The sequence below is a fragment of the Lissotriton helveticus genome, chromosome 4_1, assembly GCF_964261635.1.
Source record: "Lissotriton helveticus chromosome 4_1, aLisHel1.1, whole genome shotgun sequence".
Classification (NCBI taxonomy): domain Eukaryota; kingdom Metazoa; phylum Chordata; class Amphibia; order Caudata; family Salamandridae; genus Lissotriton; species Lissotriton helveticus.
In genome coordinates this window covers 131,034,621-131,051,256 of record NC_136063.1, presented here as the reverse complement: position 1 = coordinate 131,051,256, position 16,636 = coordinate 131,034,621, and the positions used below count along the sequence as shown (strand labels likewise).

At 44.7% G+C, this 16,636-nt stretch overlaps 1 protein-coding gene across 1 annotated transcript in view; it reads left to right on the top strand.

Annotated features, from left to right (window-relative positions):
* Positions 1-16,636, top strand: part of LOC144828412 (uncharacterized) — a 2,343,931-nt gene that overhangs the window by 1,109,765 nt on the left and 1,217,530 nt on the right. The window contains exon 12 of the mRNA XM_078686536.1: positions 1,242-1,277. Within this exon, the coding sequence (XP_078542662.1) occupies positions 1,242-1,277 (36 nt within the window). The remainder of the gene's footprint in view (positions 1-1,241; positions 1,278-16,636) is intronic.

The following is a 16,636-nucleotide window of genomic DNA, read 5'->3' as shown; positions in this document are numbered from 1 at the left end:
GATAATCAAAACATTTGTAGCCAAATTATCACAATAGAGATTGGCTCTGTTTATGTCTTAATCGACAATATCAAGATATTTATTTACATATAATTAAACACACAATAAAATATACACGGTGAGTGAGCTAAACAAGACAGGGTAATTGGAAATCAGCGATTTCTGTACCACAGGCAAGTGACTTTAAAAGTGACTTTTATAAAGAAAAAATATATAGATATACAAAAGTCACAATGAGAAATGCATCTTGTAATCCACATAAATAATGAATTAAAGTATAGAGTTAAGATGCTGGTGTTAACGATGTTTCGATTCCAAGAGAAATTCTGGGAACATCATCAGGACTGAAATATCGAACAAATGCCTGGGAAGTAGCCCACGATATGAAGAAACGTGCTTGCTGGGGTCAGCCTCAATACACGGAAAACGGGCATCCAGTGGTTAATGAGCCAATTAACAAGGTTAAACAATGGTCGATGACGCGGGAAACCAGTCAGGGCGAGGATACGGCATAAAATGGTATCCGTGTAGCACGTCCCGCATCGGGCGTGATCGTTGTTAGCGAAAACCGGGAGTCAAGTGTAGGGAGAAGCCGAGATAAGGCAGATGACAGGAATAAGGCCCGTTCAGGCGAGCAAATGTCCTCGATTTGGGCCGTAAGTGCGATGCGCTCGTTATTCTGCCTGCAGATTTCTCACCACCCTCCCCCCTCCCTTTTATGCGGCACAGATCTTCAGGATTTAATAAGAGTCTTCATTAGACTTAGCAGACAACCAGCTACCATTACATTTGTCTGCTATGTTCCATGTCTTTGGCATGGAAAGAAATAATGTTTTAACTGAAGTCAGCATACTGCAATGGCACTTTTATGCTGCTCTGTGTTGTCATGTCCGGTGGTGGGTTGAAGTTGCAACCATGGCCAGTGGCTCCACCTGTAGCTATTACATCAGTCTTTGGATCCAGTTTAGTGTGTAAGGAGATTCACAAGGTGAGGAATTACAAAGTAACGAATCTGCAGTTAGAGTATCGACCGGAAATAGCCCTACCGGAAGTAAGTAATGCATTGTTTGTTGCTTTAAATCCATTGATTTCAAGGCCATGAGAGTTTATTGTTCAGGCATCAGACAGCCTTCTGGCCAAGGGCTAGGATTTGTGTTGCATTTAAGAAAATGCTTGCAGAAGGATGTATTTTGTTTGTAATATGAAGTATTACTTTTAAACTTTTTATTTACTCTCGACAGGTTCTGCCAAGAAAACTGGCCATCATTCGAAATCAGGTAAGTACACTGGCCTGTTTAAATAATGGTTCCGGTCCCCTACAGTAAAATATGTGCAATCTTGATTTGTGGAAATTATTTATATTCTTAATTTCCACGTGTCTTCTAAAGAAAGGGGTTTGTGGAAATGTGTTAGGTCATACATGAGACTGTTGGGGTACAGTACAAAATAAAGCAATACTGGGAGGAAACTATTACGTCTAATATTCGACAGTGCATGCTATCGAAAACTGTTGAACCATCTCCCCTTCTGTTGTAAAGAGTTCCAACTCTAAAGCACACTGTTTGCACTGTTGGAAATGTAATTTGATGAGACATGTTCAGTGCCATTGGGTGGTCTCTGCTAATAATAAAGTGTAGAAACTCTCTGTACATGCGCGAAATACTGGAACATACCTTTTCCCAAAAATATATTTTCCAATTCCCTGCTTACACAGTACATTTGTCTAACACACCAGTTAGGGAAGAGCTTACAAAATAAAGCAGAAACGGAGTCCCAATCCTGGGATTTTGCTCTCTGCAGCACATATATGTTTTGCACTCCATGAATATAAAGTGAAGCTTGTAAGGTGTGAGCTGGTCTGCTCTTCTCTTCTCTGCTCTGCTCTGCTTGCTGCAGCGTTTATACAGGAACATTTTGTCTTGTTTTTGGTAGTTTCATTGCTTGTATCCCGCTGGAGCTTCAAACACTTCTTTTCGTACATTGGCTTAAAGTTTTAGTGGTTGAAGTTTAAAAGGAGTGCAGTCTCTGCCAAGTATGTTATCCGTGCCGGTATGGAGACCGCTGATTGCATTGGCAGGACCCTTGGCCACCAGTGTTGGCCTTCAAAGACATGCCTGGATGAGGTCCATTGATTCTCTGCCAATATACAGGCTATGGTAATTGGCAAGCTCTTTTATGGGTCTTGCCTATTTGGAGATGAGGTGGACTCCTCTTTGAAACACTTTACAGGCAGCTATGCTGAGGCACGTTCTTTGGGGCTGTTGACCCGTGGCAAACCATTTCTGCACCAGTTCAGGAAAATTAGGGGCTGTTCCAGAGGGCTGGTGTGTTGTTAGAGGCAGCATTCCCAGAAAATGATGCAGCCAAGTCCTTTTAGGATCGCAGACGAGAAACTGAGTGGCAACACATTGGTCAGCAAGGGCACCAGTATTCCAACTCCCTGGTGAAACAGCCAACAAACCACTTTAGTTTTCCTTCAGCAGCCACTGTCCAACCAATGAGGTAGCAGGATTCTGCACTGTCCCCAAGGTGAGAAATCCACCACACACAACAGATAAGACTTGCAAATTATTTATACAGGTTTTATCTCTCTTCTCCATCCAGTATTCCTCCTACTCCATAATGAATTTCAGCATAGCATCTGTCCTTCCTAATACAGGAGGTATGCCTGTTCCTCTTCATTGGTGCCCTTGAGAATCTACTGGATTCAGAGGATGTCGGAGGTTGTTATTCTTGCTATTTCCTTGTCCCGAAAAAGTAGATGAGCCTCAGGACTAACTTGAACCTCTGACCCTTGAAAATGGGCAAAATCAAAAGACTCACTTTGGTTCAGATCCAACAAGCTCTGGTCCCTGGGACACTGGACGGAGTCCTTGGACTGTTTCACAGGCCTTTGTCTACGGGTGACAGTGGCCACGCGCATTATCCATTAGATGCTCACATTGGTTGGTCATGAAAACGATGGTGATGGTTGCTGCCCATCTTCGGAGGTCAGGAATTCCTTTATTCCCATACCTCCTATTCATTGAGGAGATCCAGGAGACATGGAGAACAGGGCTATTCATCACCAGTAACACGTCTGAGACAGAATGACTATGATCCTGTTGTTTCAGACTTGATCCTTAATCCAGGTGAGGGTGGCTTTGTGACTTCTTGGCCTCAGGTATACTCTTTGTCAACTATACTAGGTTACACATGGGAGCCCTGCATTGGGATATGAAATCCAAATGGCCATTCATCATGGCCAACTTTCTGACCCCACCCAGGCCTCAAGATCCACATTGGGGGCTAACCCATCACAGTTTGTTCTGTGACAGACCACTCTCCTTTTCCCACCCAGAGCAGACGGAGGTGATGAACATCACTACAGGGCTGGTGGTGGCCGGAGTTCACCTTTGGGAGGTGGAGATCAGTGGGCTATGTTCTCCACTGAATGGCTCACTCCACATAAATCTACTAGTGCTAGCGGCCATTTGTCTGGTTGTGAAGGATTTTCTGTCATCCATTAAAGGGAAGGTGAAGGAGGTTCTCACAGTCAATACCACCATCCTGTGGTACTGCAACAAGCAGAGCAGAGTAGGGTCCTGTGCCAGGAGGCTTTGTGCCTCTGTAGACGGCTAGAGTGCCAGTGAAGAACCGGGTTTTTAGAACCCAGCGGCGCCAGGGGAAACGCCCAAAGTCTCCGGGTCCACCTGTCTTAGAATACAGAGACACGGGGTACTTCTTGGTGACGTCAAAGATCACATTTATTAGCTGCAGCCAGTAACAGAGATCCTAGAAGTACAACACGGTGTATGTTCTCAGGAAATTGCTCAACTTTATAAAGCAAGCCATCCCTTTTTATACAAAAAATTGTGCTTCAGGCAAACATTCCTTATTTACAATTTTACCACTCACATGTTTCCACGACAAAAGCAGGAGCATGATGACAAGCCCATTTTTCAGTTTGTCCAGCCCAAAATCAATCATTGGTTAAACTTAACATTTTTCATCAGACAGGTCGATCGGACCCATAATAAAAACGGGCACATCCCCATCGTAAATAGGCCATAAAGCAGGAACAGAAACAGATGAGAAGCAAGATAGAAAGGTGTGTGCGTGTACCATAAAATCAGCAATGTCCTCCTCTTTGATCTCTATCTTGACCAGCTGCCGAACAAGGAACTGGCTCAACAAGTTTAGCTTCGGGCAACGGAGTCAGCTTGCCCAGGTCACACAAGAGTCAGCTAAAGGTGGACGTGTCCCAAGGACTCGTTCGGCCGTAGTCATCGGCCTATGTGAGGGCAACCACAAAATGGCTGCCGTACACAAAATGGAACCCAAGGGTTCAGAACGGAATCCCTGATTTCATGGTGATCCCATCACTCGAACATGACGAAAACACTCGTACATATTACACTCGTCATTTTCGGTCCACTGTTACCAAATTCGTAACAGAACCACAACCATTATGACCCAGGGTCAGAATTCACGGAACCTCAGACCCTCCTTTTGCCCTTACATAGGCAATAACCTAAACTCACGTCAATCTGAATCCAGGTCTATACTCATCAGACCATCAAGATGTTGCTGTAGCATCATCCTAGTACTTAGTAACTCTCTCTGGACAGGTCTCCTCGAGCACGAAGTAGCACAAAGGCCACATATAGCAGGGGCACACTGTACGCAAAGACAAAACAGGAAAAGGATACCTAATACCACCCCGCTGACCATCAGAATCTTCCATCCCCAAGTGGATAACAATCCCCAAAACCATCCCATCAACAACCTATCTCCTTCGTCCACATGCACAGACTCGGAGATCATATGTAGCTTGGAAATGGCTTGGTACACTGTCGGAGCGTTGTCTGGAATAAAAACGCAGCAGCTCGATTGAATCAATTTACATATCCCTCCTCTATCTGCAAGTATGACATCTAACGCAACCCTGTTCTGTAGAGTCATAAGGCGATCCAACTGGAGCTCAGCAGTCAAGTTGCTAAGGGCACCGGCAGTTTCAACTATGGTGGCCTCAACCACTCTCGTCAATTGCCGTATGTTCCTGCTGTTAACCATAGGTCCCCAAAACGGCAGAAAACCCTTCAGAAAATCTCCCAATTCTTGTCCTGCAGTATCTTCCTTACTGAAGACACCTCTAACGACTCTCGTCTTGTTGTAATCTGCCGCAGCTGTATAGGTAGGAGGCAACAGGAACGAGACAAAACATGTGCCAGAGAAATCAGCGGGCAACCATGTGTATGTTCTATCATAACAGATGAAGTAGGTACCCTTAGCTGCTAGGAATGATGGGGAAGTCTGGGACGCAAAAACATACATCTCAGTGCAGATACTCTTCCCTACCTGAGCTCTCAGATTCTTGCAATTACCTTGCAGACAGTAATGACCCTGATGGGGTACAATCCAAATCGGAGAGGATCTTTTCGCTTGCTGGTTCTTACTCAGACTAGCTCCATATCTGGTCACGTTCCATCCAATGTACGCTAGTGTCTCATCTCTCGTGATAGTCTCATAGGAACTAGCTCCTTTAATCATATCGACTATTCCCTTAACTAGGGCACTATTCTTTGGATTGTCTTTCACAGAACGTATGGGGTAGACTTCACAAGCATAGATGGACATCGTTCTGTATGCCCACACGGAACCATTATAGCTAAATGGCAGGACCAGGTGAGGAATACCTTTATCGGTAGTATGGGGCATAAGGCCGCACACCCAACAATTAGTCGTGTTCACTACTAGCTGGTGTTGGTGCAGAAGCTGAACAAAGGAGTTATTAACGAATTCCAATTTCCTAATGGACTCATGTTCAGGCAGAGGATGAAAGGAATGCGAAGAAACAGTAGAAGAAGGTATGGGGTGTGTAGTGGGTGCAAACGTCACTTGAAAAGAGAATATAATATATCCCATCAAGAACACCATCAAGCTAAGTAACATGAAAAGACATAATATTAAAAAACACTTTCTACTCATAATTCGGCACATTTTGCTCTTAAAACGAATTTCTTTAACAGGTCTCTCCATCTCGAAAAACTCCATCCTCTAACCGTGCTGCTCGGGGCTGTTGGGTCTTCCGTGCTAAGGAATGCGTCTGTCAGTCCAGGGAACGCCCTAGGACCAACCAGAACCGTCGACCTTATGTCTTCGGCTTGCACTCCCAAGTCTTTACACCGCGACCCTACAGCTGAACACGGATGGGGGTTCGAAAAACAAAAATCGGCCAAAACAGTTTCTCAGATGGGAGAGCTGAATTTCAAAAATAGTAAAAAGGAAAATTTCTTATTTTATTTGTCCCATGACTCTTGGTCGTAAATTATAACGGCCTTTATCGGGCAATGTCTGGTCACGGAATAAAAGTTCAGGCTCAGTAGTGTCCAGTCGAACTGACGGTGGCACAGCTTCTTGCAGAAGATTGTCACTTTCACGCTCAGAACTCGTCCCAATTAAACGTGCATCGCTAAAAGGCAGAAAACGAGGCACAGTGTCAGTTTCTGAATCAGGAATACCCTCCTGGACCCACCGGTTGTACGGCAGAGGCAAAGGAACCCTCTTACAATGTACGCCGTGGATCCAGTTCTTCTTCCCTTGCACTCGTACTGCAGATCGCGTAGACAATAGCACCAAGTAGGGACCGCTCCAGTGGGGCTGATCGTTCTTTGTCCGCTGAAAGTTCTTTATCAGTACCCAGGTTTCGGGATCGATGGCATGTCCTGGATCTTCAGAAGCCTGAGGCAATGTGTCATGAACCTGTTGGTGTAAGACACGCAATTTAGCCGTCAATTCGTACAGATAGTCAAACAATACAGGGTGTTCAATCTCGCTGAATTTTGTCGGCCTCGGCACTCCCCATATGTTTGCCGGGCGACCAAAAACTATTTCATAGGGACTAAGTCCCACTCGAGAATGTACAGTCATCCTTGTTGACAGAAGTGCTAATGGCAAAGCATCAGGCCTTTTAAAACCAGAGGTCGCCTGTATCTTGGCCAATTTCAACTTAAGGGTGCCATTATAGCACTCAACTAGACCAGCTGATTGGGGGTGATTTGCAGCATGGAGTTTCTGACAAATTCCTAAACCATCACATACTCTCTTCATCACTTGACCCACAAATTCACTCCCATTGTCACTCCAGACCATTTTCGGCAAACCGTACCTAGGGAAAAACTCCTTAACAAGGGCTTTAGCTGTGGACAAGGCGGTATTATCTTTCAGGGGATATGGTTCTACCCATCTTGAAAAGGCACAAACAACCACAAGTACATATTTCAGGTTGTTGCACCTCTCCATGTGGATGAAATCTAGCTGCAAAACCTCGAACGGATACGTCGGAGGCGCAAAATGACCAGCTGGAGTTGGAGTTCCCTTGCCAGGATTGTACATCAGACAAACCATACAATTCTTGACCACATTCTCTGCACACTTAGGAATTCCAGCATTTTGCCATACTGGAGCCAACAACTTACAAATCCCTTTCATACTGATGTGAGCCATTCAATGCGCCATTGTAACCACTGCAAGCACGTACACATCGGGTAACAACCGTCGCTGATGCTCTGACAACTCAACTCAACAACCATTCGAATCCAATTTACCCGTACTCTCTCTCCATACGCTCAACTCTTTCTCTGTAGCTTCAGCTTGAATTGACTTCACACTCTCTATCGTATCTTCACACATTCCTCTATCCGGAACCCATCTCGCCGGACCCGCAACATACATTCGACTCATCACATCCCTTGCAGTTTCCTTCGCAACTTCATCTGCAAACGCATTACCACGACGAACGTCATCGGTAACCTTCTTAGGTGCACTGCATTTCACGATCGCAACTTGCAACGGCAAAGTAAGTGACTCAAGGAGTTCATTTACCAACTGACCATGCTGAATCTTAGCTCCATGCGAAGTCAGAAACCCATGCTCTTTCCACAATTGTCCAAAACTATGAGCCACACCAAACGCATACTGGCTATCAGTGTACACAGTCATTCGTTTCTCTTTTGACAACACACACGCTCTTGTCAATGCAATCAGCTCTGCTGCTTGAGCTGAGTTATGTGGGATGCGTGTAGTTTCAACAATCGTATGCAAAGTCGTAACAGCATATGCCGCAGTCGTATCACCATTCGGGAGCTTGAAGCACGAACCATCTACCCATAAGGTACCATCACACTTTGAAAGAGGAGTGTCCCTAAGGTCTATTCTCCCTTTCGTTTCCTCCTCTGTCCTAAGAAAACAATCATGCTGTTCAGAAACATCTGTCTCCACTGAAATAGGCAACAACGTAGCTGGATTCAACGTGTTGCATCTCTTTATATGCACATGACTCGCTAAGAGTGTCAACTCATAACCTGACAATCGAGCACTAGTTAAGTGCTGTGTCTTTGTCCTGTTCAACAATGTATCCACTGCATGTGGAACCATTACAATCAACGTACTATCCATCACCAAGCCAGCAGAATATCGAATAGAAACAGCCGCTGCCGCTGTGGCTCTCAAACAACTCGGCAACGCTCTAGCTACCGGATCCAAAGTCGACGAGAAATACGCACATGGACGTTGCTTATCGCCTAACTGCTGTGTCAAAACTGACAATGCACATCCCTCTCTCTCGTGGACATAGAGTGTAAAAGGCTTACTGTAGTCGGGGGTACCCAACACAGGAGCCGAACACAACGCATCACGCAATTCAGAAAAACTCTTCTGGCATTCGTCAGTCCAAGGAATAGGATTCGGAATATCATTAACAGTAAGGGCTATCAAAGGTTTTGCAAGAAGCGAAAAATTGGGAATCCACTGTCTACAATACGACGTAATACCCAGGAAAGCACGCACTTCTCTCTCAGTAGTTGGCACACTAATTTTCGCAATCGCTTGGATTCGTTCTGGGGTCAATCTTCTTCCCTCCTTCGATAAGAGATGACCTAAGTAGGTCACTTCTTGGCGACAATACTGCAGCTTCGAAAGAGACACTTTATGATGGAAGTCAGACAAATGACGCAACAACGACAAGGTAGCTTCTTTACAAATCTCTTTATTGTCAGCAGCAATTAACAAATCGTCGACATACTGAACAAGAGCAGCACCATCAGGTAAGACAATCGTATCAAGCTGTGTTTTCAAAGCCTGACTATAGATTGATGGACTCTCACAATAGCCTTGAGGAGCGCGCTTGAACCGGAAGCTTCGACCTCCTAAAGAGAAGCCGAAGATATCTCTACTCTCCTCGGCAATCGGGATGCTGAAGAAGGCATTCTTCAAATCAATCACCGAAAACCAAGTGGCTGAAGCTTGAATCATGCTCAGTAAGGCAGTAATATCTGGAACAACAGGAAATTGCGGAACTACAATCTTATTCACCACGCGAAGATCGAACACGAACCTATATACAGGCGGTTGTGAAGAATCAGTACGTTTTAGAACAGGCAAAACCGGACTATTGCACATATTACCTCTCGTTTCTTCAATCACATCTTTCTCAATCAGGTCATAAATGATCGCTAGCAACGCTCTTTCACCATCACTAGAGATCCTATATTGGGGAATACGTGGCATTCGAACATTTGCTTTCAGCGTCACAACATATGGCGGTATCTCCAAAAGACCCACATCATTAGGACCAGTAGCCCAAAGAATATCAGGAAGAGAAGACAATTCGGCCGGGAATCGGTCTTTCGACAAATACATCGGAGAGATCACTCTCTTACCTAATGTAAGTTGTACTCCCGAAGGAGAACATTGTAGTGTTGCATACAATCTTTTCAATAGATCCAATCCCAACAAATACTCACCACAACCTGTTGTCAAAATAAGGGGTGCTTCCAATTCACATGGTCCAACAGAAAGAGACAAAGGACTAGAAATCGGGTTTCTAACTGGGGCGCCAGAAAATCCTACTGAAACATTCGTCAAGCCAGACAAAGGTGCGCCAGGGAGTTTAGAGTGCATAATGGAACTCTTAGCAGCACCAGTATCCAACAGAAAAGGGTCTGACACACCTGATGTAATCACTTCAACATAAGGTCCACTCTGATCTACTGGAACTGAAACAACTCCCTCTTTTTGTCTCTGGCTGTCCTAGCAATCATTACCGTCCATATTCTCACCTTCGACATAGTAGTCGTCAGCATAGTGCTGAGTCGTCCTACCAGACGCACCATTTTGCTGATCAAAACAATTCATTGAATTTTGTGGAGGAAAGGCATGCGCACTCTGGGGGAACATACCACGTCCCCTACCTCTAGAAGCTTGCTGAACACCTCGACCCCTCACACCAGAAACACCATTCGCGCGCTGTAACAGAACCGGGCAACTATTTTTAAAATGGCCCTCTTCTTTACAATATGCACACTTATTAGGGCCTATAGGAAAACACGGTTGAGGAGGCTTAAACCTTTGCGAGTTTCTCTCAAACTGCTGAGGCTGCTGATAATCACATTGGCTACTACGAGGCGGATACGCTTGCTGCAAAAGAGCCTTTGTTTTCAACTCTTTAGTCTTCTTGTCTGCTCTATCCTTCTCATCCTTATCCCTACTTTCGTAGTACTGTGCAGTAGCCAATATCTGTGCTGATGAGGAAACAGCCCAGGAACTCTCTGAATCCTTCAATTTAGTACACAACTCGGGAAGCAAGTTATGCACAAACTTATCAACAAACAACCGTTGACCAACTTCCGTACTCATGTCTTGACCACTATGGTCAATAAACTTCTCTTCAAACCTAGTGAAGAAATCAGATACACTTTCATCTTTCTTCTGCTTACACGCAGACAATTTGTCCCAGTTTACCCGCATAGCAGGCATTAAAGTCTTCATATAAGTAACGATCCTACCAGGAAGTTCTGCAACTAGAGGCTCGGGTTTAGCACCACCAACTTGTCGACCATCTGCAGCACCAATATTAACCCAGGTATCACCTAACTCCTGCGCATGATCCGTGTGACGAACCAATCCCCATAAAGGCTGTGGAACCACATTTCCAAACAACATGTCTATATCAGCTAGATTCATAATACATGAGTCTGCAGTCTGTGATAATTCCTTATAATATCCTGCAGGATTTTTACGGGGGTCAGACAAAGTCTGCTTAAGAGCCAAAACTTCAGCTCGCTTCCACGGAACATGTACCCAAACACGTTGAAAATGAGCCGGTAAAGCATTGATGTTATGAGCGGCATCAGCCTGAACTGCTTCCTTCCATACAGGAGGAACTTCTCTCATAGGATACTGTCTCACTTTCCTCCTAACAGAAGGGTCAGGCTCAAACAACGACGAGAAGGAGACTCGCTCCTGAACGAAAGCAGTGTCGCTACCGCTCTTTCGACGTCGAGACCCACAATCGTGCCTTTCGCAAATTTGGACTGTACACGGTACAACTCAGACGGAGTCTGTCCCAAACCACCATCTTCCCATTCTTTCCGAAGGAAAGTACACATTTCATTAAAAACATACCTCTGCTTTGGTGCTTCCCATTGACGGAAGACATCCATAACGAAATCATATCTTGCAGGATCAGTAACCCATTTACGCGCCAAATGATCTAATACTGTCCTTTCCGTGGGACCAGGTATTTGGCTACGCAACTGCTTACGCTCTGAAACGGGGGTCGTGCTCAATGACCCAAAGAAAGGAGACAAAAGATTAGTAACAGTATCCGTCATTCTCTGTCGGACAGAAGGAGAAGTCGACAGGACAGGAGATAAAGCGGACTGAGAGGAAGCTAATGCAGGAGCAGTAGCAGAGGAGGCAGCGAGAACAGGCGGAAAAGTCGTAGAAATTAAAGACGGAGCAGGTAGCAAAGTCGGTGGCCCTTGAGAAGGCTGCGCCAGAGGAATAGGAGCCAACTGAAGAGGAGCTGGCGGCTGTGCAATAACAGGAGGCAAGGCAACCGGAGGTTGCGCAACTAAAGGTTGCGGAGGTGCTGTAGCACTCTGCACATAAGGGGGTGGCGACCTCAACAAATGGGACATCAAAGGATCCTTCTCAAGTTCCTTCGTCGCATCTTGCTGATGAGGTGGCAATGCTGGATAACACTTATCAATCGCCATTTTACGTTGTCTATGCAACTGCTCACTCGCTTGTTCTTCTTCGTTATCTTTAAATTGTATAGCAGCCTGCATTATCGAAATACCCTTCTCTCTTTTATTTCTCTTCGCTAATTTAATTTCTTTCTGTTTGGCTTCCTTTCGCCAGAGGCGGAAAGAGTCAAACATCGCCGGCCTGGCTTTCTTCTTGAAGAGTTTAACTTCTAAATTATCTAAAATCTCCGTGTCATAACTACCATATTGGGGCCACTTTAGGACACCGTCCTTTCTAGTGTAGCGAATCCACACTTCATTATACGTGATGGGGCCCACGCCATGTTTCAAATAGAGCTCATAGGTTGGAGTTCCAATCGGAGGAACTGGACACGAATCCTCCAATCGGGAATCCCTATTACAAACACAACAGAATAACTTTCCAAGTCTGCTAAGACGAGGCATCTTCGCTCACTAGTCTAGCTTCAAACTTCAAGGGAATATCAAACACAATAGTCTCGTGAATACACAAGTCCCTCGGCTTTGGAGCTTGCAAGTCCCAAATCAAAGATCCCAAGGGATACCCAAAAACTAAGGACTGGGAGACGCTCCACTCATACTTAACTGGAGGTATCGATGATGTCGCCAGAAGACCCGTCTATCGTCTCGCTTTACAAATCATCAAAGGGCTCCAAGACAGGGCGACAGTCAGGGCAGCAGTCCTTCGTAGCCGTCGGCAAACTGGGAACCTCGCAGCAAAGACTTTCGGACCACGACGACATACAGGGGTCGATGAAGTGGCAGGCCTTCCTCCAGAATTTTCACACGAAGCTCCTCACGATCCTCAGGCTTGGACCGGTACCGTCTGAGGTTGCCCCAGGTTGGGCGCCAAATGAAGAACCGGGTTTTTAGAACCCAGCGGCGCCAGGGGAAACGCCCAAAGTCTCCGGGTCCACCTGTCTTAGAATACAGAGACACGGGGTACTTCTTGGTGACGTCAAAGATCAAATTTATTAGCTGCAGCCAGTAACAGAGATCCTAGAAGTACAACACGGTGTATGTTCTCAGGAGACTGCTCAACTTTACAAAGCAAGCCATCCCTTTTTATACAAAAAATTGAGCTTCAGGCAAACATTCCCTATTTACAGTTTGACCACTCACATGTTTCCACGACAAAAGCAGGAGCATGATGACAAGCCCATTTTTCAGTTTGTCCAGCCCAAAATCAATCATTGGTTAAACTTAACATTTTTCATCAGACAGGTCGATCGGACCCATAATAAAAACGGGCACATCCCCATCGTAAATAGGCCATGAAGCAGGAACAGAAACAGATGAGAAGCAAGATAGAAAGGTGTGTGCGTGTACCATAAAATCAGCAATGTCCTGCTCTTTGATCTCTATCTTGACCAGCTGCCGTACAAGGAACTGGCTCAACAAGTTTAGCTTCGGGCAACGGAGTCAGCTTGCCCAGGTCACACAAGAGTCAGCTAAAGGTGTACGTGTCCCAAGGACTCGTTCGGCCGTAGTCATCGGCCTATGTGAGGGCAACCACAAAAGGGCTGCCGTACACAAAATGGAACCCAAGGGTCCAGAATGGAATCCCTGATTTCATGGTGATCCCATCACTCGAACATGACGAAAACACTCGTACATATTACACTCGTCATTTTCGGTCCGCTGTTAGCAAATTCGTAACAGAACCATGACCATTATGACCCAGGGTCAGAATTCAGGGAACCTCACCAGGGCATCTTTATGGTTGGAAACCACTTCACAGAGCCCTTGAAAGCCAAAACAGACAGGCTAAGCAGTCGTCATCTGTCAGATAAGGAGTGTCATCTATATCTGGAGGTGGCAGGGGGAGTCTTGCACCAGTGAAGGGAATCCTGGCTGGATATTTTCAACTCTATCTACAACACGCAGTGTCAAAAGCTTTCTGAATTGCACAAGACTTGTTCCCCCCCAAAGCATTTGTGTAGCCACAGTGGGACTTTAACTTGGTCATGACATTCATCAGGTGCACGCCTTTTGAGCCTATGCATAGCTGCTTGCTGCATCACCTGACCTTGAAGACTATTTTCCTCATTACGATTATGTCAAACCGTATCATGAGTGTTCTGCAAGCACTGTCAGTGACATGCAAAGTGGGGCCAAGATGGTCGCTATCTCCTACTAGCTGTCGCTAACTGGTGTTAGCGACAGCTAAGTAATAGGGAGATAATTTTATCTCCGCTTTCATGGCTTTTAAAGCCAAAAAAGTGGAGATAAATCCCCTTGATAATATGCCCCAAGGTCACTAGCAAGTTTTTGGACTTGGGCCTTCTCCTGGCTAAAAGGGACATTACAATGTATCAACATGCGGGGAGCACGTGCTACGTGCTCCACTCCCAGCTGCACTGCGTGTAAGGATATCAAATCCAACTTGTGTTTAAACCATTAAACATTCTTTAAAGTTAATCCAATTTTCTTCATGTTAGTTTTATCAATGCGACTTCCTCTCATTCATCCAATCACTGCACTTAAGAAGCTTCTCATATTCTCATGCGCCCATCCGGACTTCTTCTGAAAATAAGGTCTTAATACACTGAATCGTTCCGAGCAGCAATTATTTATTTTCAACCCAATGCATTTCGGGCTTTAATCCAGCCCTTCGTCAGGGGTAACTGTAAATGGACAATTTAACACATTACTTATAAATAGTACCAATTTATATTATAACTCATTTGTTTAAAAAACATTTTGTGCTAGTGCAGCCTGATATTAAATGACAAAAACGACAACCCAATATACACCAGAGACAAATTTATGCCAAAGAGTTCTCTCTAGCACCTCATATTGTCTGTCAAGTTACTCCTTTGGAAGTTACATAAAACATTTACATGAAAAGAATCACTAGAACACTTAACGATAAGATCACAATGTCGCTCTCCATTAACAATTCTTACTTATCTAGTAAAACTCGAAGTTAAGTGCACAGCTTTCTCATACCTAGCCGATAGCGGAAAATTGCAGCATTTTTATCTGTTTCATTACGAGTATAACACTCGTGTGTATGCTTGCTTTGCTAGAGAGAACTCTTTGGCATAAATTCGTCTCTGGTGTATATTGGGTTGTCGTTTTTGTCATTTAATATCAGGCTGCACTAGCACAAAATGTTTTTTAAACAAATGAGTTATAATATAAATTGGTACTATTTATAAGTAATGTGTTAAATTGTCCATTTACAGTTACCCCTGACGAAGGGCTGGATTAAAGCCCGAAATGCATTGGGTTGAAAATAAATAATTGCTGCTCGGAACGATTCAGTGTATTAAGACCTTATTTTCAGAAGAAGTCCGGATGGGCGCATGAGAATATGAGAAGCTTCTTAAGTGCAGTGATTGGATGAATGAGAGGAAGTCGCATTGATAAAACTAACATGAAGAAAATTGGATTAACTTTAAAGAATGTTTAATGGTTTAAACACAAGTTGGATTTGATATCCTTACACGCAGTGCAGCTGGGAGTGGAGCACGTAGCACGTGCTCCCCGCATGTTGATACATAGTAACAGTGTGTCCAGGGCTCGCACAACCCGGATTTGCACGCAACTGGCTAAAGCATCAATGGATTATAATGGGAGAAATAACGGTGTGCAGACCACCTCTACTGTTTCTAAAAGGGACATTACAGCACATTGGATATTAAAGAAAAGCCCAAGTGTTCAGAAATGGAAGACTAATTTCCTCATATGGGTGGAATGTGAAGGAACCGTTAGATTACAGCTAGCTAAACGAGCAAACAGTGAGAAAGCTCTGGAGGCAGTGAGGGCTTGGGAAACCTTAGTAGTTTCGCTGAAAATCCCAGACACTGATCTGGACGAGGACCCTGTGGCTGTTGTCCTTGCTGTTTCGACCTGACTAATGTCTACTCTGTAGCTTGATGCATATGCCCTCTGCACTCATGAATTCCTCTGCTTCTGTCACATAGGGAATTCCATGATGCTTGATATGGTTTACTTTTATTGTACTCACCTGTAATAAATCTAGATGTTGATATAATCATTGTTGTGTGACGCTCCGGGGAGAGGGGAGGGAGAAGAGGCAGGGTGGGAGATTTGCTTAGCATTATCAAATGTGTGGCAGGGATGTTTACTACATTATACCATTGTAATGAAAAGTGGGACTCTGTATATGTCTGTTATGGCTATGCCACTTGTTACTAGGCGCGGCCATGCCAAACCTTCATTACATGAGCACCTGCTTGCCTATATATTTTGACAATGATTGTATCGTTATGTTTGGGAAATTATTAAAAATGTTGTTAAAAAAAAAAGGTGTTACCTGCGGTTCAAGGTAGGCAGCGAGCACTTTCAGTTTACTGTGCTTCCCTTCAACCTTACCAACGGCCTCTTGGATGTGTGCCTAGGTGATGGCAGTGGGCACGGCTCATCTGCGCAAGTTAAACCTCCTGCATTCACTGGGGTTCTTTATGTATGTGCCAAAGTCATGCCTGACTCTTTCTCAGACCTTCCCCTTCATTGAGGCAGTTCTGGACACAGTGCAGTTTCGTGCCTATCCTCCAGAGCAGTGAGTCCAGAATATTCTGGCTACGATTCCAATGTTTCGGCCTCTATCCTGGATT